Below are 26,674 nucleotides of genomic sequence, written 5' to 3' on the forward strand. Positions count from 1 at the left end.
CACAAAATTACATCAGAGCATCCAACTGAATGGGCACACAAGCAGCAGATAACCTACTGACTGGGCCGCAGACAGGGACAGGTCCCCCAGCTGGTTTAGGAAATACATCCGGGAGACGGCCGGGATCAGGTCCATGATGAGATGATAGTCCACCATGTTCCGTGAGTACATCTCCAGCCTCTTCAGGTCATAGGGGAGGAAGAGGGCTTCCAGTTCGGCCCGGCACAGTGCTGTCCAAGCAACAGAGCCAGACACGTTAGAGCAGCCGGACGTCCTTGCAAGGCCTGATGGGGTTCCCAAGTAACACAAAGCGGTCCCCTGGTGGCGCCCTAACAGCTGCTCCTCCACAGGGCTTCCTCTGGGCCAGCCCTGACCTTTCTCTTGCCAAGGGCAGGCAGCCTCAAGCCACGCAGGGAGGGCGGACGGTTGGCATGTCACCCTTGCTCAGAGTTCCACGCCAGCCCATCAGACCAAGGAAAGGCTCCAGCGTCCCAGGGATAGAGGAGCACAACACTCCTTCCCCACTTTGCCACTTCTCCTCAGGACCCAGCTTCACAGAAAGTGTGTATGCTCTGCCCAGTTTGAGGAAAACAGATTTTTCCATTAAAATATAATTGGCAAAAAAAAAAAGAAAAAAGGAAAGGTGCACACACATACCCAGCAGCAGAAAAAAACTACAGCTATTAATACTAATGACCCATTACACTTTTTAATATTTTAAGTATTCCAACGGAATTTACATGTCCAAAGCATTTCCCATGTGTCAGCCACAGGAGAAGGAGTACATATTCTTATTACAAATTTCATGAATGAGGACACTGAGCCTTAGAATTGAGCTGGTTACCCTAGCTCACAGAATTTAAATCAAGTTCCACAATTAACTAGCTATATGAACTTATTTGACACCCAAAGTCTTGTTACAAACATGGAAAGTATTGTGGGCGCAGGTGCCCCTAAGGCAGAGCGGGGCCAACTAGGACAAGGGCGGGAAGGGGGGTCAGCAGGAGATGCAGGCCGGGGGCCCATCTCTCAATTCTTAAGCCAGCCTTCCTGGACCACCACGCCCACCTCCTGCCTCCACAAAACCAAGCCACTACCAGCCCTCTGCGCCAGTCCTCGAGGCTCACCTGGCTGTGCTGGCTTCCCGATGTTCCTATTCTGAATGATGTTCAGAGCCAGGGGAGGCGAAAAGGTGCCGAACTGGTAGGACAGCAGGGCTAGGAACCGCCTTCGGAAGTCTGTGGAGGACAACCACACAGAGTCAGAGGTCTGGGGGCCGCCTGCCTGTCACCTGTCTCCCTTCTACTCTAATTTACCTTTCCAAAAGGCCGGGAGCCAGGCTCCCTGGTCAGCCTCATCCTCATCAGTCAGTGTCTTCAGCATGATGCACGAGTGTTCTCCAGTCAGGTCATTCTGGAAACACAAATGCCTACTTGGTACCAAGAACACCCTTTTCTGAAGAAGCTGTCATTGTTGAAGGGCAGGAAGACACAGCGCTTCCAGAGGCGTCTCCTTCCTCTCAGCTAGGAGAGCCCCCCACGCACTGCCTGCACGTCCACAAAGCCTCAATTCCTGCATAACAGCTTTCAGAGGCCCCTCGGTTCTGTGACTTCCTAGCAGGTGCCGCAGGAGTGGAGCAGAGCGGTTCAGATCATCCGAGCACAAGGTCTGCTCCAGACCCATGGAAGTGAGCCACTCGCACGCCATCAGGTCAGATTCTGAACTCTGAGTCATTACAGCTTAAACTCCACATGATCCAATCAACAGGTTTTGGGTAACTTACAACAAAACTCCCTGCCCCAAACCTAGAGTTCCCATATTGGCAACCAGCTTGCAAATGCAAGTTTCTCTAGGTGCTAAAATAGTGAACATAGGTCTTTACGTTTTTATTACATAACAACCACAAACCCCACATAATAGAAACATCTACTGGATTTTGACCAAAGAGCACTCACATAGCAAAATACCCACACCATGTCACAAATGAGTGGCACACCGCACAAGAGCACAGGGATAAACCGTGGTCTGTGCTGAACTCAATGGTCTGCACAAACCTCACAGCCGACCAGCAAATTTAAGCCCAGCCTCAGCCCCACTCACTGACAAGGACCCAGCCCACCTGGGAGCTGCTCTGCCCACACAGAAGCAGCCGAACACCCAGTGGTCTTCACCAGGCCCACTTTAAACTCTCAAATGGGCACCGCCCGTGGAAACTGGGGGCTTTGTGCACTCCAAAACAATCAAACCTCCAACACCCCTTCTCTCAGCCTCCCATCTGGGAAAACAGAACTTCGTCCTCCCAGCACCAACCCAACCAACTGACCCACACCTTCTGTGCCCAAACTCTCTGCCTTCCCTGTTGCTGTGAAAGATGAGGTGGCCACCTCACCCCCTGCACCCAGGGTCCTACTCCCCCTGCCTCGAGGTCTGCAACCAGCCCGTCACCTGTACTATGATTTGTGTGATCTCTACAGAATCATACCCTGCAGCAAACAACCATGTTCTAGAATCTCCCACCAGATAAACTCCCCTGAATGCCAGTCTCCCTGCAGCTACCTTGTTTCTCTGCCCCTTTTACTTCCCATATGAATCATCTATTTCCTCACTTTGCATTCTCTCCAGTTAGGATGAGCCCTGAGCTCTCCAGGAGCTGCCTTCCTTCTAATCACCACTGTCCATTGACCATTTATTTGTCCTCAGCTTACTTGCTCTCCGAAAGCCACTAAGTCCCTTTCTTGAAACACTGGTTAATCCTGGCTTCTGACACGCTCCCCAACTTTCTCCTCCACCTCAAGGCCACTCTGCCCTCTCCTGACTCATTCCTCCAAAGGCTGGACAGTCCAGGACGCACCCTCAGTCGACTTTCAGTCCAAGCTTTCGATAACTTTTAAAACGTACTCATTCACTGAAAAGTATTTACCGAACACGATACCACACGTGGTAGATGATATTAAGTGCTGGGGTTACAGCTGTGAAGAAAACAAAGTCCTTGACCCCGGGGAGTATATTCTCTTGAGAATACGCTCCCAAGTGTCCATCTCCAGCCCCAACCTCTACCTGGAGTGCCAGACTCCTGCAGGCCACCGCTTGTCTCTGTCCCCATCGGGCATCTGACAAGCATCTCCCACTGTGCCAGGGCATTCCACTGTCACCTCAACCTGTCCCTCCCCCGGCGGCTCTTCTCGGCAAATAACACCTCCATCTCCCAGTTTCTTACTGACTCTCAAGCCAGAAACCTAAGAATTATCCTCGATTTTTTTTTTAAATGTTTTATTTATTTTTGAGACAGGAAGAGACAGAGCATGAACAGGGGAGGGTCAGAGAGAGGGAGACACAGAATCTGAAGCAGGCTCCAGGCTCTGAGGTGTCAGCACAGAGCCTGACGCGGGGCTCAAACCCACGGACCGTGAGATCATGACCTGAGCCGAAGTCGGACGCTCAACCGACTGAGCCACCCAGGCGCCCCATATCCTCCATTCTTTTGGTTCGCTCATCTTGCAATCCAATCCTTCAGTTCTAGTCAGTGTCACCCCCAAACATGCCCAGCCTCGGCCACTTCTCTCCATCTTCACTGCTTCCTCCTCAGCCCACACCCCATCTCTCGTCCACCCACATCCTCGCCTCCACTCTTGGGCCACCACCATCCACTGTCTACACAGCAGCCACAGCTCCTGAACACCTTCCTCCAACTGGAGGGAAGAAAACAGAGTCCCCAGCCAATGACGCACGCCAACCTTCTTCTGTCGCTTTCAAATCACCGATTCACTTCCACCTCAGGCCCTGCACTTGTTGCTTAGAAACATATTTTTCAGGGTGCCTGGGCGGCTCAGTCAATTAAGCATCCAGCTCTTGATTTCAGCTCAGGTCATGATCTCACAGTTTGTAAGATCAAGTCCCGCATCCGGCTCTGCGCTGACAGCAAGGAGCCTGCTTGGGATTCTCTCCCTGCTCTCTCTGCCCCTCCCCCACTCACTTGCAGGCTCTCTAAATTTAAAAACAAAAAAAAATAATAAAAATAGAAACACCTTTTTCTCTAGGACCGTCCATGTGGCTAGTGCATTATGCTCAGGGTCCAGTTGGAAAGGCCACCCCTCAGAAGCCTGACCACTCAGTACGCTACACTTCCAATTTTTTCTTCACGGCACATAGCGTAACCTAAAAAACTTCTCATTTCTTCACTTTCTTGTTGCCTAATTCTACCCATTAGAAAATAAGTTTTGTGGCTTACCTTACTCATTGCAGGTGCTAGATTTTTTTTTTAATGAACTCCCAGTAACTCTCTCCCTTCCATAATAATCCTCCATGGCTTGGTCATCCACGTAATCACATCCCTCCTTCACATACCTGAGGCTGCGCATCTGCAAGCCTGTCCTAAAGACACTGTTACACTTTTCACAAATTCTAGGAGGCCCCCAGGCTGCAGGATTCCAGAATTTGACGAACGAGTCCACACGCACTTCTGCCATTTTACAATCAAGCACAAAGCCAGGTACACACCGAGTGTGCACCACACAGTGGGGGAGCGAAGTGTGTGATCGCATGGCCTTGAAGTGGCGATGGCTGTTTTGGTGTCCATCAGAATAAACCTCTTGGAGGCAGGGCACACGTGCCCAGAGCATAGCAAGAGGCACCTGGGCTCCATATAAGGACAGACCTGTCACCACCTGTAACTCCAAACCCACACCCCTCCTCCACCTCACTCACCGGGGTCTGTCTCAGATACACAGGAACAAACCCAGCTCGCTTCCAGAACCTGCCAACACACAAAAAGAGCAGGTCACTGTGCGCACCTTCTGAGACTGGCCGGCAGATGAAGACGGGAAGGGCTGGGCAGGGGTGGGGGAGTGGTCAACGGAACCGACAAACACACCAGCTGGAAAGGCAAACCCAGTCCACAGAACGCTCATTTTCAGGACACCAAGGCCACGGGGTGATGTGAAAGAGAAAGAGCAGGCAGACCCTTACTTGAGGAGCCTGGGGGTCAAGCCATAGGACACACCCAGGTAATCCAAGCGCTCAGCAGGCCTCTCATTCAGTTTGAGGAGTAAGGGAGGCAAGTCCTTCCGGGGAGTGATGACCTCTTCCAACAAGCTGACAGCCTACAGGATGCCAGGAAGAGAACACAGTCCACCCAGTAAAGGGAGAGGAAGCTTAGTAACATTCCCAAGCACCGCTACCATACCAGGCTCTGACCTAAAGACAGTAAAAACTGGGACAGATTTCTCTGTTCCCTGGATTTTAAAATAGAGGCACACCACTCAGTCCAGTGATCATTTCCAAGTATACCAAGCACCTGGACATGCATGAAACCACACCGCTCCAAACTCAGAATTCAGGAAAACAGCCACGTGATTTAAAGAGAGACAGAGGTGGGGTTCCGAAGATCCAGTTCTGTCATCAGATGGGTCTGGGACTTCGGAAGTAACAAACCGCTAAGCCGGACCTTAAATATAAGGCCTTTCCCCACCTCCTGAACGGGCTACTGTGAAAATCAAGTGAACGTGTGTGAGAAGCCATCACAGTTCCTGGCGTTTATCACCTTACCAAGAAAGACACAACTTCCCTTAGACCCGGCTCGGTGCTCAGCGGCTGTAAGCTGGAGCACGCAGCGGCATTACCTAGGAGCTGAGACACAAACCGCTGGGCCCCACTCCTGACCCTCTGAGTCAGCATGACTGGGGGCAGGGCTTAAAAACCGGCATTTTTAAAATAGGTTTCCAGGTGATGCTGATAATGCTGATCCAAGGTTCTCAACTCCAGTGGCAGCTGGAGAAGCAAGAGCTTCTCCAAAACAGAAGGAAATCTGCTGGTGCTCAGACAGCCCAGACCACTGGACAGTTCTAGATGCTCCTGAGAACTATCCTCCAGGAACAAGGAGTTCGGCCAAAAGATGCTTACCTCACTGCTGACGGTACGAATTTCTTGTGACGTCTCAAGGACCTTTTCCTCGAGACAAGGGAATCTGCCCTCAAAGTACATCTGCAGCAGCTGCAGAGCTCGGCTGCCGTAGCCCATCTGTGAGCAAACATGGAGGGAGACAGACAAGGAAGAGAATGTTCTCAATCTAAATCACCTCTACGTCCCTGAACTTCTTCCAGAAAGCCTTCACTCTGAGTCACAGTACACTTGGCAAAGAGAATTAATGAAACCCCTCAAAGAGGTCCAAAGAGAGACCCTTAAAAGTGAGCATGCTATGACCCTCACTCTCACACCATCTAGCCTGAGCCTGAGGATGGCTGGCTGGGCTCTCTGATCCACAGACTAGCACGCCCCAAACTGATGTCTCCACAACGGACTCCTCAGTGGGGATTTCTTTTTTTTTTTTTTATTGTTTATTTTTTGAGAGTGAGAGAGTGTGAGCGGGGGAGGGGCAGAGAGAGAGGGAGACACAGAATATGAAGCAGGCTCCAGGCTCTAAGCTGTCAGCACAGAGCCCAACACGGGGCTCGAACCCACAAACTGTGAGATCATGACCTGAGCCAAAGTCAGACACTTAACTGAGCCACCCAGGCACCCGGGCAGTGGGGATTTCTAAGAGGAGATAACAGTGAAAAGTAGGTCAGGTTCACAAGAGCTCTGTCCTCACAAAAGAAAAGCAAGCATATACAATTGTCCTGCCCACTCACCACCCCCAGCCCCAGGAAAACTGTTCATGGCAGAGGAGTTCCTGGAACTGCTTATTCCTTGACCAGCCTTCCATTCATACCACCAAATCCACCTGCCCTCACAAGCTGCTAGCAACACGGCTGCAGCTAATAAAGCATCGAAGGTTTGAGAAGCACGAGGACACATTACCCCTTGATAATCCGGGTGAACAGCAATGCGAACAACCCTTCCACCTGAAAGGCCACCGAAGTCTGGGTCTTGGAACTGTGTGGGAGACACAGGGCAGTACGTGAGCAACAAAAAGTCCTCCAACACCGCCAACTTCACTCACTCAGCCATACCAGGGAAAGTGCAGCACCTGTTCGGACACGGTCCATGGAATCAGGTCCCCCGAAGCCTTCTTGCCTCGAGACAGGCTATTCAAGATGGACTGGCGAGAAATCTCCCCCTCCAGGCACACCTATGGGGGAAGCAGGACAGTGTAGACAGAAAGGCCAGCCCAGGTACAGAGCCCACTCACAGATCATCAGCATTCTGCTAGTTCCCTGACGAGGCCAGCTGTTTCCACTCCAGTTCAGGCTTCACCCTGTAACTGACTTCCATTTTCAGTGGAACAGTCATTACTCTGCCCCAGGAGCGTCCGGACACTGTCATAACAAGGTAGAATACAGACAAACTCTGGCCCAAAGCACAGAAACTACACTAGAAGAGGGTCTCCACACAATGTGTACATGTGCAAACATCAATTAAGACACGGGATGCTCATGCAGCTCTATATGAAATAGTGCAAATTCACGACTCTAGTGTCTATAAAAGGAGAATGGTTATACACGGTATGGTACGTGCATAAATAATGCAGCCTTTAAAACCTTTAAAAACTACAGAAATTATGAAAAAAATAAAAACTACAGAGATTATGAATATTTGACACACTGCAAAAAAAAAAAAACCCAGACTACCAAACACTATGATCCCATGTTTCCATCTGTATTTTCTAATTTTAGAAGTACACATGTTGCTTTTGTAATAAGAGGAAAACAAACAAATCCTGTTTTAGGAGGAGCTGTAAATCAAAATACGAGCGGCCAGTTCCGACTTTCATCTATTCACCATCAGTGGGGCTCTGGGTTTCTGTCGGCAGTGGTTCCCTTCCACACATCCTAACTGTCTGCCCCGGATGACCCAGCTACTTGGCTCTGCACCAGGAATCAACACTCCCCCTCCCAGGCCACAGTTACTGAGCCATTAATCCTTGATTCCTAAGTGGTTCTTCAAATGAATGCCAGCATACCTGGATGACAGCAAGCACTTCGGGAAGGGCATTCTGGGTGGGGGGCACAGGGGGCAGGAGGCAGAACAGAAGGTGGGCAGGCGCATCAGAAAGCATCTGGAGATCGTTGGGGGAGTTCTGTGGGGCACAAATACGGGTCCATGAGAACCACTCCTCTTGTCCTTTACTCAAGAGGCCACTCCGGAGTCACTGACTGGAGCACCACCTTCCCCAAAGCCAAGTGGCGAGCTGAAACTTGGGGAAGCTCTTTTCCAGCATCTTGGCCGCCAGCCTGAGACCCTCCGAGATGGCCTATGTGGGACTTTGCCTCAAATGTTTGCTGTCATCTCTCCACGAGCACTGAGGCTGCAGAGGGCAGAGGACTGCCTAGTTAGCACTGTGTAGCTCACAGCAGGGGAGTGAACTTGTCATTTCCCAGAGAAGAGGCTATCTCAAGAAAACCTATCACCACTTCTGGCACCAACTCTTCAGCCTCCCATTAAGGGGTGTTCACAAAAATGCTACCTAGACACTCAAGAAATGTCCTTCCCAATGTGCCCTTTAGTTTTGAAGACTCTCAAATATTCTACATTCTCATCCAGTGCTCCTTAAGAATAGCCCAGGGCGGGGGGTCCTGGGGGGCTCAGTTGGTTAAGTGTCCAACTTCGGCTCAGGTCACGATCTCACGGTTTGTGAGTCTGAATCCCACGGCAGGCTCTGCCGTTAGCACACAGCCCGCTTTGGATCCTCTATCCGCCTCTCTCTCTGCCCCTCCCCGACTTGCGTGCATGCATGCCCTCTGTCTCTCTCAAAAATAAATAAACGTTTAAAAATAGCCCAGAGGTAAAAGGCTGGGCTGGGTCAGTCAGCACCACGAGGTAACAGATGCTACGTCATCTGAGTCTATCTGATCAGCAGACAAGTAAAAGATAGAAGAACCCATTTGAAAACAGGCAAAGCTTTCCACCCTCCCCGCCCACCAAGCATGGAGTTACGTGCAGGAATCCCACACTCCGTGTGCAAAGCTAGGAGCCCAAGACAGGCCTGAACGACCATGGGAAATGCAATCCCTCCGGCAAGGTCAGTGGACCTTGACAACATCAGGACATTTAAGTCCCAGTAGAATAGTCACCTGAGCCACTGGGGAATACAAGACATGGAAACCCAGTAAAGGGGGACTGTCAGAGCTGCAGTTCACCCACTTCAGCCAGCTGCAGTTACCTTGTAGTGAGAAGCCACATAGAGGGCCATAAGCCTTTGGAGGAAAACTTCGGAGGCCTTGTGGTAGCAAAAGAGAGTATCTCTGTTAACGTAGTAGCTGAGTCTGGAGTTAAGCAACCAAAACAAACCAAAGAGAGCCCAAAATAGGACACACTGCTTCCAAAGGGAAACCTGGATATGTAGGTGTCCCTCGGATTAGAAGGAAGAGCCCTGTGTCCTGCACAGAACACATTAGGGAGGGAACAGAAAGAAAATGGAGAATGTCTAACTTTCCCCCTCTCCTTCGAGCAGCAGCCTATGAAACAAAGGGCCAAAACCGAATTCTTCCATCACCCCCCTCCCTTCACCGGGCACAGAACCCGGAAGGATACAGCTCGCAGGCCTCAGGCAGGGGGCAGCCTGAGACTATCCGGGGGATGTTGAGGCAATCCAGGCACAACAAGTCGTTCAGCCACTGCTCCACCGCGTCCCCGGGGGCGTATCGGATGGACTCCTGCAGAGAAACCTCATGCAGCGTTCGCGCTGCTCCCCACAAAACACACACACACACACACACACACACACACACACACACACACACACACAATGAGAAACAATTATTAAATGTGTTTGTCTAAAAGAGCAAAGCAAATGTTCTACTTTCTCTTTGTCACCTGTTGCCCACATAAATACAGCTTAAAGATTTTAACTGAGTGGTTTTAAACTATTCTGGGGGATGTTCAATTTGCCATGACACTGATCCCACAGGGATCTAAGTCAATGTGACTGTGCCCTAAGGCAGTAACAAACAAGGGCCCAACCCAGAAGGCCTGGGTCAGTCTCCCATCTGGTCACTGGCTTGCTATTCCTTGGGGAAAGCAATTCTCCTTCCTGGGGACCCAGCCTTCATGCCTGACAGTATGACAGTTTGGTACCGCCTGTGGTGGCATAAGGAGATGATCCAGCAAGAGAATCTGTGGGGACCTGCCATGGACGGGCCCATTGAGCGCTCTGGGGGTACCTGATGCCAGTCTGGCTGTCGCTGTGGCCTTGTTTTCAGCAGTGGTGCTGATCTGGCTCTGGGCACTCTGTTGACGGAGCTGCTGAATCAGCTTGAGGGACAGGGACCGGCCAGTGCCCTCGTAGCTAGGAGCAAAAGCAAAGGCCATCAGGCATGAATGAGGTTCCAAATCTACTCTCCAGGAGAGGACAGAGGACCACCTCCCTCATCCTGCTGAAATACCAAGCTCCTGCTCACCGCTGACAGCCCCACTGCCCTCTAGACTTCCAGCAGGGCATCCGTACACCCAAGGAGGCAAGGTGGCCAGCTCGGTGGCTCAGCTGGGGGCTGGCAGTGTGGCTCAAGTGTGGCACATCTACTCAGTACCTCTGGGCAAAGAACTCATCACTCACTTTTAGCCTCATCCTCAAAAGGGGATTATTCTACACACCTCACAGGATCATGCTGTGAACTGAAAGGACTGGAAAGATGATGTGTAAAGCATTCAGCATAATGAGCTGGAACTACATTAAATGGTCCGTGAGTGAGAGCCACTGAAGCAACATGCTTGAAGGCAGGCAGAGAGTGCTTCCAGTTTGGAAAATCAAGACTGAATAAACCAATAAACCACCACTTAGTAATTCCTTTCATCACTACTTTCACTGAAAAGGTGACATAAAACAACTTAACAAGAATTTTGGAAAAAAAGAAATCATCAGATCACTGAGCCAGCTCTTCTCATCTGGATTTCCTCCTTTAGTCACAGCCCCAGGGACCACAGGGGGCAGACTGCTCAATGGGTTTGTTTTTTTAAAGTAGGCTTCATGCCCAGTGCAGAGCCCAATGTGGGGCTTGAACTCATGACCCGGAGATCAAGACCTGAGCTGAGATCAAAAATCACATGCTTAACCGACTTAGCCACCCAGGCACCCGGGTCTTTTTAATCCAGTATTGCAACACTTCGTAGTACTCATTGTGGTCATATTTCAAAACTGTATAAATACTTCCTCTCACTCAAATACTATTTTTAAAGAAGAATCAAAAACTTGGAATTTTGGGGGCACCCAGGTGGCTCAGTTGGTTAGGCGTCTGTCTGACCGGCTCAGGTCATGATCTCACGGTTTGTGGTTCGAGCCCTGCATCAGGCTCTGTGCTAACAGCTCGGAGCCTGAAGCCTGCTTCAGATTCTGTGTCTCCCTCTCTCTCTCTGGCCCTCCTCTGCTCATGCTCTGTCTCACTCTCTCTCTCAAAAATAAATAAACATTAAAAAAGAAATTTAAAAAAAAACTTGGAATTTTCGAGTGTTTTATTCTGCCCCACCTCACAGAACAAAGCTTCCTCGAAGGAATTTCATTTACTTATTTAAAAAAGAAGAAAAACAAGTAAGCACAAGCAACAAAACAGACTTTTATGCTTCAAAAGGCATTATCAAGAAAGTGAGGAAAATAACAGAATGGAATAAAATTTTTGTAAATCAAGCATCTGATAATGTATTTGTACCTGGAATACATAAGGAACACTTACAACTCAATAATAAAAAGACAAATAAGCCAAATAGAAAAATGAGCAGAGGATCTGAATAGCTATTTCTCCAAAGAAGACACACAAATGGCAAAGAAGCACATGATAAGATGCCCCACATCACCAGCCATCAGGGAAGTGCACATGGAGACCATAACGAGACGCAACTTCACGCTCACGAGGATGGCTATAATCAAAAAGCCGTTAACACACATGCTGGCAAGGATATGGAAAACCTGGAACCCTCGTATGCTGCGGGTGGGAATTTAAAATGGTGCAGCTGCTTTGGAAAACACAGTCTGCCAGTTCCTTGAGCAGTTAAACATAAAGTTACTATCTGACCCAGTAATTCCACTCCTAGGTATATACCCAAGAGCACTGAAAACACGTCCACGCAGATAACCTATACACACACCCATGTTCACAGAAGCATTATTCCTAACAGCCAAAAGATAGAAATAACCCAAACGTCCATCAACACATAAATCGAAAAACAGAATGTATATAAACATATAATGGAGTATTACTGGGCCATAAAAAGGAAGGAAATACCGATAAAAGATACACGGATGAACCTTGAAAACATTATGGTAAGTGAAAGAAGCCAGTCACAAAAGACCCTGTACTGTATGGCTCCATTTACATGAGCTGTCTAGAATAGATAAATTTATACAGAGAAGATAGATGAGTAGTTCCCTAAGGCAGGGGATTAGGGATAGACTGGAGGGTGACAGGTAAAGGGTATGGTTTTTCTTTTGGGGGTGATGAAAATGTAAAAGTGATTATGGTGCTGGTTGCACAACTCTGTACAGATCTAAAACCTAAAAATCACCAAATTATACACTTGATGTGGGTAAAACTGTATGGTATACGAACTGTGTCTCAATAAAGCCGTTAGCAAAAAAAGTAAAATCCACTTTATTTAAATATTTTCAGTGTAAGGAAGACACAATAATAAATCTGTAATACAGAATTCTCTCTTTAAGAAGATGTGATTTCCACACAGAAAGCTTTCCAATACTAAAGACACATATTTATTGACCTGGAAAGAGTTCACAAAATATTGTTACATTAAAAAAGAAAATTAAAAGCAATATGTAAAGTATATTTACATTCTTGTTCAAAACAAAAAAGTAAAACGAACACATAGAAAATATACAACAAAAGCTACCTCTCGGGGCGCCTGGGCGGCTCAGTCAGCAGTGGGTTAAGGGTCTGACTCTTGACTTCCGGCTCAGATCATCATCCACACTGGGCTGGGTGTGGAGCCTGCTAAAGATTCTCTTCCCCTCTCCCTCTGCCGCCTCCCGCCCCCCAGCCTAACAAGCAAGAACTGACAAGGGGAGCAAGGACTCCCACTCCAGGTGCTTACCCGTTGATGGTGGATGCCATGAACACAAGGTAGGGGCCCAGGAGGCTTTTCACCAGGGGCAGGGGGATGGCGGCGGCTTCATCGATCACAACGAGCTCAGCCTGGCCCAGTTTCACAGCATCTGCAGGATGTATATACTGCAGGGAGGAAGATTTCTATTATTACCTGGCCACCCAGTGCCATAGCTGTGGTCCCCAAGACGCCTCATAAAGGCCACTCTGTCCTCTCTTGTTCCATTCCCAGTTCTTTCTCCCATTCCTCCTTTCCACTTTTCCGTGGCAGGGCAAACCAGAATGAGCTTGGAGCCAGACATCTGGGTTCAGAAGTTCAACCACCAACTGTGTGCCCCTGAACAGGTCACTAACCCTCACAGCCTCAGACTCCTCTCCTGGAAAGTGGAGGAAATACCTATCTGACGGCTGCTTGAGAGAAAAATCGGGTAAATCTGGAAAAACGCCCTGGCTGGTGCCTGGCCTAGTACTCGTAGGTGGTGCTGCCCTCTCCTTTCTCTCTTCTGTCTCCTCATGCTCCCCCCAGCCTGGCTCTGACTTTGCCTCAGGGGCAGCAAATGGGACGACATCACCATTCTCAAGTACCTGCTACACACTGGGTACCGTGCTCCTTGCGCGGATACTGTCATTAAGAAAACCAACTCTCCCCGCACTGGTGAGGATGCTTCTAAGACTCCACCCCTTCCTAATACACACACTCACACACCCTTATTTATATCATTAGCATGGCCACCTGATGCCACAAAAAGTTTGGCACCCTTATGCATACAAACCACCCCTTCAGTTTCTTCAGGGCTTCCTGCTATTTTTAAAGTTTGCTCAAGGCCATGAAGAGGGATTTTACAGGACAGGAAACCTGAACAGCCAATTAACATAAACAAAGACACTCAACCTCACTAGCAGTCAGTGCAATGCCAAAGACAACAAGGAGATCCCATTTCACATACAGGTAGGTAAAAATTAAATAGCAATAAAACACCCAGTGCTGATGAGAACTTGAAGAAACAAAACTTAAAAAAAAAAAAAAAAATGCTGTTGGGAAGGTAAACAGGTAAACTTTTTAGAAGGAGAATCTGGCAAAATCCAAGAGAGCTGGAAATCTATTCATACCCTAAAAACCAAGAGCTCCCTACATCCACCCCTAGAACATAAATAAATGGTAATATAAACATACAGTGCTTAAACTCAACCCAAGCCACAAGCTTCAATCTTGGACAAATCTTGAAAACAAATGCTGAGTAAGAAAGGCAGGCTGAAAAAGGACAAGTACAGTATGTTACCATTTATGGAGGCATAATTACATAGTAAAACACAAACATGTGAATCAGAAGGAAATCCCAATCCAGAGTAGAGCTACCTATAGGGAGGGGCAGAAGAAGGGAATGCGATGCGGAGGGGTAGAAGAGGGGCTTCAACTGTGTCTGTGATGCTTTCAGTCTTTAAAACAAAACTAAAAAGGACTTTTAAAATATGAAAGAAACACAGCAAACAACAAAATGTCAACATTTCTAAGGTTTAAGTGCCGGGTATCTGAGTGTTCCACTGATCTCTGCACTTTTCTGAAGTATTTCATTACAAGATCATCTAACTGCTTTGCTGGAAGCTGAATGATAGGTCAGGGAGACAGCAACTCCACTTAGTTAGAACAGCGGAACACACACCCTCGGCTGGGCCCCATGTCTTGGGACTCTTAAGGGGAAAAACTAAACAAGCACCTCATAAAAGCAGCAGAAAGCAGCCCCCTGAAGAGACGCAGCCGACTTTAATCTAATGTTTGTCTTTTTCTCAATTTCCAGCAAGGAAGAGGAGACTTCCAAGGGACACAAATGGAGCCTCATAAAGTCAGGTCACCTCTTCTGGGCTTAAACTCCAGTCTGGAGACAAAGGGGCTCTGGCAATACAAGCAGGTCTCTAATTACAAATCCAAGGAGCAGCAGGGCTGAGCCTGGGCATTTCAGAGAAAAGTGTTCCTTCCTTGGTTTGTGTACTTTTGAGTTTTAACAGGTCGCCGCACTCTCCCTGCGGCCTCCTGCCCTCCACCTCACCCCACCCCGCCATCTGTACCCGCCCCCCCACCTCAGCCAAGGGTGTCAGGCAAAAGTGGAAGAAACTAAAGAATGAAGAGATTCTAGAAAGAGACCCAGTAAGAAAAAATTAAGCTCCTTAGATCAAAAGTATAAACACTTACCACTATTTACAATCTGGACTTTTGATAAAAGAAATACCTCCCTAACAGGCACACATACATATGCTTTAACGAGCATAAAGGTCAAAGACATAAACTGCCAAGCGTGCCTGGCCCACTTCCCACCCCGACCCAAGTCCGAAAATAATCGATGAGCCTCCACCGCTAGGAGCCCAGCGGCCCCCATCCTTTCTGCAAGCCTGTCACACTGATGCTTTTCTACAACTGAACAAAATTGCAGCCTTTGGACAAGTGCAAGCCATTCAGGCCTCCAGAGCACTGGAGATTTATAGAGCTTTCAGGGAAACACTGTTTAAAAAGGAAAATAGGCCACTGGCTAAACCACAAAGATTCAGAGTACATCTTGCAAAGTTCTTTTTTTCTTTTAAATGGAGAGATTATTGTTCTAGTTACAGATGCACCATTTCAAAACCTGCTGTAACCCAGCAAAATGAGAACTGATGTCAGAACAGTGACTGTATTTCTTCTAGCTGATTAGCATACTCACAAATACACTTACTCAATTTTCAAGGGATAAAACTACAACTTTCCATTCTGGCTACATACGTTATTTGTTAGTTTGCTTGAATGTCTTCGTTGAGAAGAGGCTGAAAATCTGGACCAGGTTAATCATAAAACAACAACACTGTATACAAGACATGCAATTACACAGGACATAAAATGATGTGAAATTACTGTATTTAAATACAGCAGGACACTGGCCCCACTTAGCAGGGTTTTAGAATGAGCCTCACCTGAATGGTCTGCCTGTGTTCTCGGAATACATTCACTCTGATCACTGCTTTGTTAAATTCAGGATTGAGAGACTGAATAATCTCATAATCCAGATGCTCCTGATGGAAAGAGAGTCAAACCAATGACAAACTTTAGAAACAAGCTTTAGAAGTGAAAATTAAAGTAAGCAGGCATCCCAAAGATTTTACCTAGATTAAACCCAGCTCTGAATCAATGGGAGTTCTTATTCTAATTCCCTACCTGATACTGCAGAGCGTCAAATCCTTTAAATACAAATTCAAAAAGAGTGTGGAGGTTATCGGGGCTTGGGGAGGTAACAAAGATATTGGAGTACCTATTGAACAAAAGAAGAGAACTTTTATAAGTCATTAGGAAATCCAAGGGACTTCTAGGGAACATTAAGAGGAAAGAAGAGATTTTTGTTCGCCCTATCACACAGGTGATAACCAGAGATAATGGCAGGAAAAAAGAACACTTTTTAGGGAGGAAAAGTAAAGCAACTCCAGTTTTGAGGATATTTTTCCTCCCAAACTAACGAAAACACATTAACAACTCGAAGGTAGTATGTCCTGGCAATTAGCTACGACATCTGTGAAGGCACACTGCCCAGAGGTGCCTGGACACAACGCCCTCAGTGTGCAGAGCCAGCATGCTGCTTCCCAAGCCCGTGTCCTGGGACAAGAGGGTGGCTTCACAGTCATCACTGGCTGTGTTGAGAGGGTTCCAAACTGTGAGGCCAGATAGCTCAATCAGTGCTCAGGCCAAGGCCACAGTGAACCTGCAGGGGACCCCTGTTCAGTGTAAAGGATGCTAACAGCTAAGGTGTTGATTGGTACCACTGGAGGAGCAGGGACAAGAGACAAGTCAGGGCTTGGGCTCGGCCCCAACACTACCAGCACTGACTTGCTGGGGGATCTTGAGTGAGTCACTGAAACTCCCTGAGCCTAGGTTGACCCATCTGTGAAATGCTTACGGAGCTATTAGGAACACCAAGGAAGATAATGCATATGAGGACATGGTAAATTCTAGATCCATTATTTCTGACTGCGAAGTTGGAAGTACACACTCTTCTGGCAACTGCATAAATCTTCCACCCAGGACAAAAAACACTCAAATGTAGATCCTCAAAAGCACACAAGATTTTCTACTGATCAAAATCATTCAAATGCCAAACCTGTACTTTTCGCAGTTAGCAAACATGGTCATACACATTCCCATCTCCTGAAGAGTTTTAACGTTTCTTACCCCCATTTCTTTGCTTTTCTATGTCTGTCCAACTTTCTGTGTGTATCTGTTCAACTTTAAATATTGATCACGAAGGTCCTGGTGTATGTGTCCATGTGTGCCTGCACACATATATGTGCCCCATGGGGCTGGGGCTGGGCGTGCTTGGGGGAAGCGGTATTGCTGTTTTCCAGACCAGAACCCATGACCTACAGAAATCACACAGGACCCTGCACAGACCCAGGAACAGTCTCCTAGTCCCCTGACCCCTATCCTGCACATTTCTCCCTGAGAGTTCAGAATTCCCAAAGAGGGGGAATCAGACCTCCTTACCCAAAAGCCACTGCCCCAGCAATAGCCAATCCCAGGGCTGCAGACTTCCCCCTTCCTCGGGCAGCCGTGAGCGCAACAGTACTCCTCAGGGTCTTTTCAGAGATCCCCTCAATGAACTTTAAGACAGCTTTGGCCTGTGAAAAGAGAACCCTATCAGGTGAGCTTTGAGAAAGACCAAGTTTCAGCCATCTACTACTACCACTGTGGAGAAGCTGAGGCTAAATCAAAGTGGGGGCAGTTCCTGCAGGAGGCAAGGCTCAGCACTCGGGCTTCTCACTGCCTGGTCATCTCCTCTCAGGCCCAAGGCTTTAAATGCCCCTCAGATGCTGGTAACACCCCATTCATGTCTCTGGAAGAGGTCCAGACCTCTTCCCCACCCATCCAACTCCTGTATACACACAACTGCCCCTGTGTGTCTACCCTTGTGCATCAGACAGGTTTCTCTGACTGACCTGAGGGGAACCCAGTGTCCCCCTCCAGCCTCCTCCATCTACAGTCTTCCCCTTGTCAGTTAACTGTCCAACTGATTAAGCCAAAAGCCTTCTCCATTTTCTCCCCACACTTGACTCACCAGCAAAGCCCATCAGCGCTATCTTCAAAATATGTATAAATCCTACCATTCCTCACCAGTGCCATCCTCTACCGGGCTGGTTGAAGCCACTATCCTGAATCCCCTCTTACTACAGTAGGCTCCTAGTTAGTCTTTCGGCTTCCCTTTTGTTCCCCTACAGTCTAGACTCAACAGAGCGGCCAGAGGGATCTTTTTTAAAATTCAGCATAAGAATCCCTCCAGCAGCCGGGCTGAGACACTGTGCATGTGAAACCCTCCACGGCACCCACCTCTCAGAGAGTAAGGCCAAGCCCTCAGGGCCGCGTGGCTGTGCCGTGTGACCTCTGCCATCTCCTCCTACTCTCATCTGCTCACTCTGCTTCACCCCTGGCGGCCTCCTTGCTGGTCCTCGAGTACCCCAGGCAGACTCCTACCTCGGGCCTATGCAGACAGTGGCCCCTCTGCCAGAAGCACTCTCTCCAATGGCCCCATGGCTCATTTCCCCAACTCCTTCCAGGCTTTGCTTGAGGATCACCTTCTAAACAAAGCCTCCCAGAGCCGCAGCCTCTACCTATCTCCTGCACCCCCGACCCCTCTTTGATGCCCTGTGTCCACACTGCACACAGCACCTTCTACTACACTTCAGGATGGGCTGGTTTCCTTGACTCACAGTCAGTCTCATGCCACCAGAACATAAGCCCCACAAAGCAGGCATGCCCCTCCTTTTTACTGCTGAGCCCAGTGCCTAGGGTCGTGTCAGGCACCTAAGACAGCAGGCACTGAGTGAGAGGAGAAACCACAACACTACTCAGGGGCCAAACTCTACTACCCGACTGGCATCTGCCCTGGGAACAGGCCACCAAGACTGGGAAGAAGACCAGATGGTCCAGCCTGGCCTGTCAGGTCCTGAAGTTGCCTTATACACCCAGGCAGCAACACTAAGAAGACACTGAAGAGACACAAGCCCAGGCAAATGGAAGGGAAGGAAGGGGAAGAGCTCCAGGAAGCCAGAGTCTCTCCAGAGGAAACACTCAGGGGATCCAGGCCCAGCTCATCTTAACGTGGCCTTCGTTGAACACCGTATTTTGCCCTTTTGTTGTTTAGAGAAGTTTTAAACTCCGACAAAACATAACCAGAAAAAATCCACTATTAAAAAAGAAGAGTAAGAATAGAAGAGTAAGAAATCTGAACTGAAAACGCATTCTAAAATAATTTGCTAAAATGAAAAACCAATACACAAACTAATTTACAAAACAAAAAGACCCAGATGACCAGTAATTATATGATAAAGTGCCTGCTTCTCTCATAATTAAAGCAATACAAACAAAAGCAGGGATCCTGTGTTCCCACAGCACATTGGTAGGCTTGGAAGTTTAACTGTAGCCAACGCTGGCAAGGCGTACAGAAAAGGGCATTTTCACACACTGTTGCTGGTTCCACAAACTGGCACGACACCTATTTTAATGCACACACAATCTAATCCAGCAACTCTTCTGGGAAAAAAACTTATCCCAGAGATAATGCGTATCTGTAAGAAGATCCTAACAGCACAGTTTATAACAGCAAAAAAACTGCAACCAACCAACCCAATGCCTAATAGGGGATCACTTACACTGTACAGTGTAACCCCTTCACGTATTTTTAAAATATCCATTTGTATGCGTAGACAAAGTTCCAGAAGTATCCAAAATAAACTGTTAATGGCAGTTGTCTCTACAGAGCGAGACTGCCAAGTAGAAACACCATTTTCCATTTTTAACGAACACTCTTTCACACTCAGTGTTTTTTTTTCTACATATTTTCTTCTAACACTCCTGCTGCTTTTACAGCTTCTCCCTCTTCTGCCCTTTCTCCATCCTCTTGCATTTCCTCTGACAAAGGATACCCAGACTGGATTCAAAGCCACCTAAAGCCTGCAGCCTCTGCATAGAGAGCTATGTGGCTAATAATTCTATTTCTAGAATGAACAAGGGAATCAGCCTGTTGGGACTCTGCCCCAAGTGGGACGTGTCACTGCAGCTGTTGTCCATCATGAGGGCAGAGTCCAGTGCCAAGAGGCTCACGATCAGAATCCTGAACACACCTGACAAACTGAAGGCTTCTGGGCACTGCCCGGTCAGCTCTGCTCACCCCAGGAACCAGGAGAGAATCCGAGTTTACCAGCCCTGGCCACCTCCGTGAGCACAGAAATGCACTCTGGAAGCTCCCACCCAGTCTGTTATCTGTACCTACAGATCAGGTCCATCCCACCCTGGAGGGCCTTATCAGGCCTCACTCTGGAACCAGAGTAAGTACAAGGGGCCTCAGGCTCTCCTCTCACTTCTATGCAAGGCATAGGCCAAAACCTTTATGTCATCAAAACTGAACTGAAATGGAATAATACAGATACATCACCCTCTCTTGGAAAAAGCACTGGGGGGTTCCTCTTTAAATTCCATCCATCTCCCCCCAGACCCTCTACTCAGGGAATTGATGACCTGGGGTGAAGGGGGACATAATCTCTGGACTTGCCATGAAGGCAGATGACAGAGACTAGCCCTGGTGTTGCTGCAGGGGTTCAAGCAAGAGAAAAGGTCCCTTCCCCAAGGAGGATCCAAATCCTCACTTGTCCTAACTTGGCTTCCGCTGCTTTCTGCATGTTCTATTTTACCTCTGCCCTGTCTATACTGGAATAGGGAAGTTCAGCACACCACACTCACCTGGTCTAGGGTCTTGCAGCAATCCACCAACACACCCACGGGCTGGGTGTCCTGCAAGCTCTCCTTCAACTCCTTCAGCTCCAGATCAGAAGGACCAAGACTCTCATCCTACCAGAGAGGAGAGGAGAAGGTCTGCCACTGCCACGAGAGGGTCCACACAAAAAACACGGCCTCACCCAGATTCCTGGACCCCTGGCTGACTCACCGGGGTCTGGGGAGGTAGGGCCTCAATGCTGGCAGCGTGGGAGGAGATGGGCAGGATGCTGAGCTGGTCATCGATGACAAGACACTTCTTACAAGAGGCCAGAGAGAGAATAAATCTGAGGAACAAAACCGTAATGAGGTGTTGGGGGGAGGGGCCGATACATGATAAAGGTGTGGCTTTTCTTGAGGAAAATGATTTGATGCCCACACGTCTCTAAGAAAGCTAGAAAGAGCCAAAACCCAGCTGGAGAGCAGTGTAAGAGGACTCTGAGCCTCGTCTACAAGGCACCTGAACACGTTCTATACAGCAAACAAGAAAACCCAGAACTCTCTCTCTCGAGACGGGTTACAAGCATTCCTACTGTGCACAACTGAGTCATAGAGCCCTTCCCACACCTCTGAGGCTCACCCTTTGAGGACTGAGCTGTCTCAGGCCATCCTTAAATGGGGAATTCCTACCCCACTCCACAAATGATCACCAGTCACAAATTTACCTTCTGCCACAAAGGAAGAAAAAACAAAGAAAAGGGAGAAGAAAGCTGCCTCAAGAAATGTAACACAGACATTCCCATGTGCAGGAAAACATGTGTTTGGCTAGAGAAGTCAAACTTCTCCCACAGGTGCAAGAAGAGAACCTCACATGCTACTTTCACAGGCTTCCATTCTATCCAGCAGCACAGGGCCGCCCCCACTGGCCTACTCCATCTACTAAATGAAAACACCAGAGAGGATTCAAACTGGAAAGGCCCCAAGCTTCACCGAGGCCAGGATTTCTAAACCTCAGCACCAGCAATATTTCAGACCAGATGATTCTTGGTTGTGGGACTGTTCTGTACATTTTAGGCTGTTTAGCAGCACCCCTGGCCTCTACTCACTAGATGCCAGTAGCGTCCCCCCAACTCCCTCCCCCCAAGTCATGACAACCAAAAGGTTTCCAGGCATCGCCAAATGTCCCCAGGGAGCAAGACTGCTGTAGATGAGGACCACTGATCCAGGCCACAGCTTCTTCAGGTGTTTCACAGGCTGCTAACTGATGCTTCCTAAAAAAGGGCTCTATGGTCAAATAAATCTGGGAAACAATCCGTTAAATAGATCCCTGCCGTTGCAACACTTTTTGGAGACTACAACAGGCTACCGTGAATCTTCACACAGGAAAAACTGTATCAGCGTTTCCCAGACGTATCTGGCAGAAACCCTTTTGACATAAAGTCCCTCTTAAAATACTGGTGTTCTGTGAAACACATTTTGGGAAACAGTGATCCAGACAAATCACCCCTCTGACAGATGAGTAAGCTAAAAGCCAGAGAGGAGAGTGGCTTGGTTCAGGCCCCAGCTCCCCACTCACTTTCACTGCTTCCAGTTGGCTTCGCCACCACCACTGCTGTCAGGAATCTCACCATTTTGGACCCCTGTGCTACCTTCCCTCAGACAAAAGCACGGCTTTCATCTGGGTCCAAGACAAAAATATTCTCTGCACCGCAGTTCCCCACAATTAAGGACCCGAGAAATGTGCTTCAGACCTACCTCTCATTAAACCGTCCCACCACATCCTGATGGGCCTCCGTCCTGTATCTTGAATGCACGTCCTGAAAGAGACAACATCTGTGAACACAGACATCCCAACAGCGCTGCGGCTCGCGGTCCAAATGTGAAGCAGCTTTATCAAGCAAGCCTGGGATAAGGAGGCGCCAGAGCTACTGCTGGAAACCCACTCCTCCAGAACCTGCTGTGCTGAACAGCCCAGCTGCTATTTGCTGGAACTGGGATGGATCATCAAATGCTAAAGGTAATGTTTTTTATTACAACAAACATCCTCTCACCTCAGCTTTGACTTTTTCCACATTTTATCCAGCATCATAAAATGTGTTCGTTCATTCATTCAATAAAACACACATACCAATCGTGAACCAGACATGCCGGGTATACACCAGTATTCAATAAAGCAGGAACTCTGTTCTCATGGAGCCTACAGTCTAACGGTCGGAGGGAAACGAGTAAGAAGAAAAAAAAAAAAAATCTGGCAAATGCTCCAAATGAAAAACAATGTGCAGTGACAGCAAATGGCAGGGGTGTGGCTACTTACATGGTGTACCTCTGAGGTGAGAAGCAGGCAGCAGGGAAAAGGGGGAAGGAGGACAAACAAACTGATGTGGGCAAAAAGTCATTCATTCATTCACAAGTATTTAACGAGTGCTTACTAAACACCAGGCACTCTTCCAGAATCAGGGAATGCACCAGTGAGGAAAACTAAGTCCCTAACCTCATGAAGTTTACAGACCAGCACAGGGAGGCAGGCAACAAACAAATAAATATATAACTTTAGGTAGCTGGCAGATGCTGTGAAGGACAATCAAGCAGGTCGAGGAGTGACAGACAGAGTCTGTCCCACAGAGGAGGGGGTATGTGAGCAGGGACATGAATGCAGTGAGAAGCGGGCTGTGCAGATATCCCAATGGCAACAGCAAGTGCACAGGCCATGAGATGAGAGCATACTGAGCATGTCTGAGGGCCCCTGAGGAAGCCAGAAGGGCTATAGGAGCAGCGGTGACGGGAAGCAGCTACTAAGATCTGTGGAAAAGTCCATGTCCCCGCATAAATGCAGCTTGTGAAACCCTGAGGCCAATTCTAACGCCATTCCTGAGCAGGGCCACAGGCCTGTGACTAAAACCTGTCACAAGGAACATGCAAATGGCAATACTGATGGGGTCGCAGACTAGTTGTGAATCCACAGAGACATATTCCCACTCCTAACCATGTCCTCAGCTTTGGGTGGAAACTACCCCTCTCACAGTCAAATCTCTTGCCAAACTGGGAGTGGAATCAGCAAATGTTCCTTCGTTATCCATTAGCATGAGGACTGGTGGGCAAGTCTGTGCATGGTCCCTTTTTGGTAATCCAAAATGGGGGCACTGGCGTGGCTCTTTGCAGAATACCATCCCAGAAATGTAACTACCTAATAACTGCCACATACATGAATCTCACAGGTATAGAATTTACAAATACCTGAAAGGAAATGTGAAATTCAGAGATGCCTGGGCACACTCAAGGTCACTGACTTTCTCTGCAGTGACCTTCTCATTACTTACAGTCAAAGAACTCCCAACCCAAACCTTGTGCTGACTGCTCACTAAAGCCGTTCAACAGGAATTTTTTTTTTAACGTCTACTTACTTATTTTGAGAGAAGAGGAAAGAGTACACACAAGCAGGGGAGGAGCAGAGAGAGGAGAGAGAGAGAATCTCAAGCAGCCTCCATGCTCAGTGTAGAGTCTGACATGGGGCTCGATCCCACAGTGAGATCATAACCTGAGCCAAAATCAAGAGTCGGCTGCTTGACCAACTGAGCCACCCAGGTGCCCCCTCCATAGGAACTCCTAAAAGAAAGTGGCCAACAGCAAAAACACACTTGATGTGAACCGCCACAACTCAGTTAAAAACCATATACCCACCATGGTCATTGTGTACAACTGCTTGAGCGAATTCATGGTCCGTAGGAGGATGACCACCAGCCCACCACCTTCCACTGTTTCCACAGTTCTGGCCAGTAAGTTTGGAGTTAAAGCTTCAAAATCCTGAAAGAAAGAGACCTCAAAAAGGGCTAGTCACACAAAGAGCACCCCCGGGGAAGTTTAACTAAATAAAAGGAGGGCTTCCGAACACGAACCCAAGACCATAGCCCTCACTCGACTCACCAGGAGGGGCCCACACACCTCCCTTTACTTAGGGGCACAGAAGAGAGCCCAGCACTGGGCAAGAGGTGTATCCGGTTTTGTATGACAAAAGTGTGTCTAATAGCCTCACACAAGATCCTATCTGGGAAGAAATCCTCTCCAGTGATTTACACTTGTATTTCACAAATACCTCACGTTCGTTTTCGGATGTGTTTACATAAAACCTGTCTGACAAAACTCAAACTGCCCCACATGGGGGAGCCGCTGCCTCAAGGAGCCATCTTCACTGCACCTGGTAACAGTGGTGGCCTAAGAGCACTCACTACCAACCAGTGGCCAGGTGAGAAGAAGCAAAATGCTCCTTTCTAGTCTACAAGGTGGGATGCAAGCCAGCAGTATGGGACAAACAAGTGGAATGTAAGAAAAATAAACCAAAAACTTCCAATTCGTGATTTTTTTTCCCCTCATTCCTTTTTTTTTTTTTTTTTTTTTAACGTTTATTTATTTTTGAGAGAGAGAGAGACAGAGCATGAACAGGGGAGGGTCAGAGAGAGGGAGGGAGACACAGAATCTGAAACAGGCTCCAGGCTCTGAGCTGTAAGCACAGAGCCCGATGCGGGGCTTGAACTCACTGACCGCAAGATCATGACCTGAGCCGAAGTCGGTGGCTTAACCGACTGAGCCACCCAGGCGCCGCCCCCCCCCCTTTTTTTTTTTCTTTCCAAGATTTTATTAAAATCCAGTTAGTTAATATAGAGTGTAAGGTTGGTTTCAGGAGCAGAATTTAGAGATTCTTCACTTACATGTAACACCCAGTGCTCATCCTAACAAGTGCCCTCTGAATGCCAAAACTATGCAATGCTTCAGGAAGCTGTGTGTCACCCTTGCACAGGGAGCATGCTACTCCTCTCTGTGTCATTCCAGCTCTAGCATATGTGCTGCCAAGGCGAGCACTTTCCCCTCATTTCTTAACTTACCTTTCATAAGGTACAACTTATGACCTATGTAATCCTGGTACTACATGCAAATGATAAACACGCACCAAAATTGGGGACGGGGGCTTAAATGTGTTCTCCTTTCGGGGTGGGGGGGGTTGGGGGGTCACAGGTGTCCAAGAATCAAAGGATAAAACAGAGACCGCCAGAGCTGGAAACAAAAAAAATGTGAAGTTTGTTCTGGCAAGACAAGAATACCAGAGAAGAAATGTACCAGGTAGTTCTCTGTGGAGGAAAAGTGAGGGGGTTTTAAGGACTACGCCCAGCCAGTTAAAACAGGTCCCACTGCTCCCTGCTCACCAAAGTCTTCGGCTACTTCCAGTTAGGATCTGGGAATCTGGGGTCCCTCTAAGTTCACAATACTTTCTTTCTCATCCTCAGCCGGTTAGAACCAGCCATGATGGAGCACCTGTGTCAGTTTTGGTATCTCTAGGTTAAGCGTCGCTTTAAGTGGAAAAGTTTATTTTTACATGGGGTGAGTTACCCAATTTGCTTTGGAAAGTGGCCAACTATTCCACTGATACTGCCTGGGGGAGGCTGTATGGGTCAATCTTTCTCCTTCCTGTCCGCCTGTTCTTGAGGGGAGCCCTCCGCTCTCTGACGCCAGTCCCAAGCTGGAGGAAGCCACCCACCTGGAGAACGCACATGCCAAAGGTGTTGCCCAGGATCTTGTGGGTTTCATTGTAGTAGCAGTAGCGGATGTTTGTGGCTGCCACGAAGAGTTCAAAGGGGTCATCTTGCTTTATGTTCAACGTCCCATTCTTTATTTTCTTCTGTAGCTGTCGCATTCTTTTCTTCCGGTGACTGCAATCACCCACCCACCCCAGGAGAGCCAGTTAACCAGAGAGGCTAAAGGGGTGGGAGCAGAGGACAGGCTCACTGATCACCCATCAAGACCTTCAGAGCCAGAAGGAACTGAGCTATCGCAGGGCCAGCGCCCTCCGTTTAAAAGTGAAGGAAAGAGTAGAGAGGTTAAGAGGATGGGCCCGGAGCCAGGGGTGAGTCTGTGGGGGAATCCTACTGTGCTGCCCTGGCACCTTCCACAGATTCTCATCTTCAAAAGAAGGGTAACGAGAGTA

General features: G+C 48.2%; 1 protein-coding gene and 1 non-coding gene across 3 annotated transcripts in view; both read right to left on the minus strand.

Moving 5' to 3' along the window:
• Positions 1-26,674, minus strand: part of NAT10 (N-acetyltransferase 10) — a 38,823-nt gene that overhangs the window by 5,476 nt on the left and 6,673 nt on the right. For both annotated transcript variants that reach the window (XM_060606319.3, XM_060606320.3), the window contains exons 4-24: positions 26,228-26,399; positions 24,379-24,501; positions 22,456-22,517; positions 20,933-21,047; positions 20,728-20,835; positions 17,479-17,612; positions 16,162-16,255; positions 15,921-16,019; positions 12,970-13,106; positions 10,098-10,222; positions 9,469-9,619; positions 9,098-9,194; positions 7,898-8,014; positions 6,965-7,066; positions 6,796-6,870; positions 5,899-6,015; positions 4,966-5,099; positions 4,705-4,753; positions 1,317-1,413; positions 1,128-1,238; positions 58-230 (exon numbers count right to left, since the gene is read on the minus strand). In XM_060606319.3, the coding sequence (XP_060462302.1) occupies positions 58-230; positions 1,128-1,238; positions 1,317-1,413; positions 4,705-4,753; positions 4,966-5,099; positions 5,899-6,015; positions 6,796-6,870; positions 6,965-7,066; positions 7,898-8,014; positions 9,098-9,194; positions 9,469-9,619; positions 10,098-10,222; positions 12,970-13,106; positions 15,921-16,019; positions 16,162-16,255; positions 17,479-17,612; positions 20,728-20,835; positions 20,933-21,047; positions 22,456-22,517; positions 24,379-24,501; positions 26,228-26,399 (2,392 nt within the window). The remainder of the gene's footprint in view (positions 1-57; positions 231-1,127; positions 1,239-1,316; positions 1,414-4,704; positions 4,754-4,965; positions 5,100-5,898; positions 6,016-6,795; positions 6,871-6,964; positions 7,067-7,897; positions 8,015-9,097; positions 9,195-9,468; positions 9,620-10,097; positions 10,223-12,969; positions 13,107-15,920; positions 16,020-16,161; positions 16,256-17,478; positions 17,613-20,727; positions 20,836-20,932; positions 21,048-22,455; positions 22,518-24,378; positions 24,502-26,227; positions 26,400-26,674) is intronic.
• On the minus strand, positions 25,448-25,554 carry LOC132662597 (U6 spliceosomal RNA). Its single transcript, XR_009602622.1, has one exon. It is a non-coding gene; the product is annotated as a U6 spliceosomal RNA (small nuclear RNA).

This window comes from Panthera onca, chromosome D1 (genome assembly GCF_046562875.1).
Source record: "Panthera onca isolate mPanOnc1 chromosome D1, mPanOnc1 haplotype 2, whole genome shotgun sequence".
Lineage (NCBI taxonomy): Eukaryota > Metazoa > Chordata > Mammalia > Carnivora > Felidae > Panthera > Panthera onca.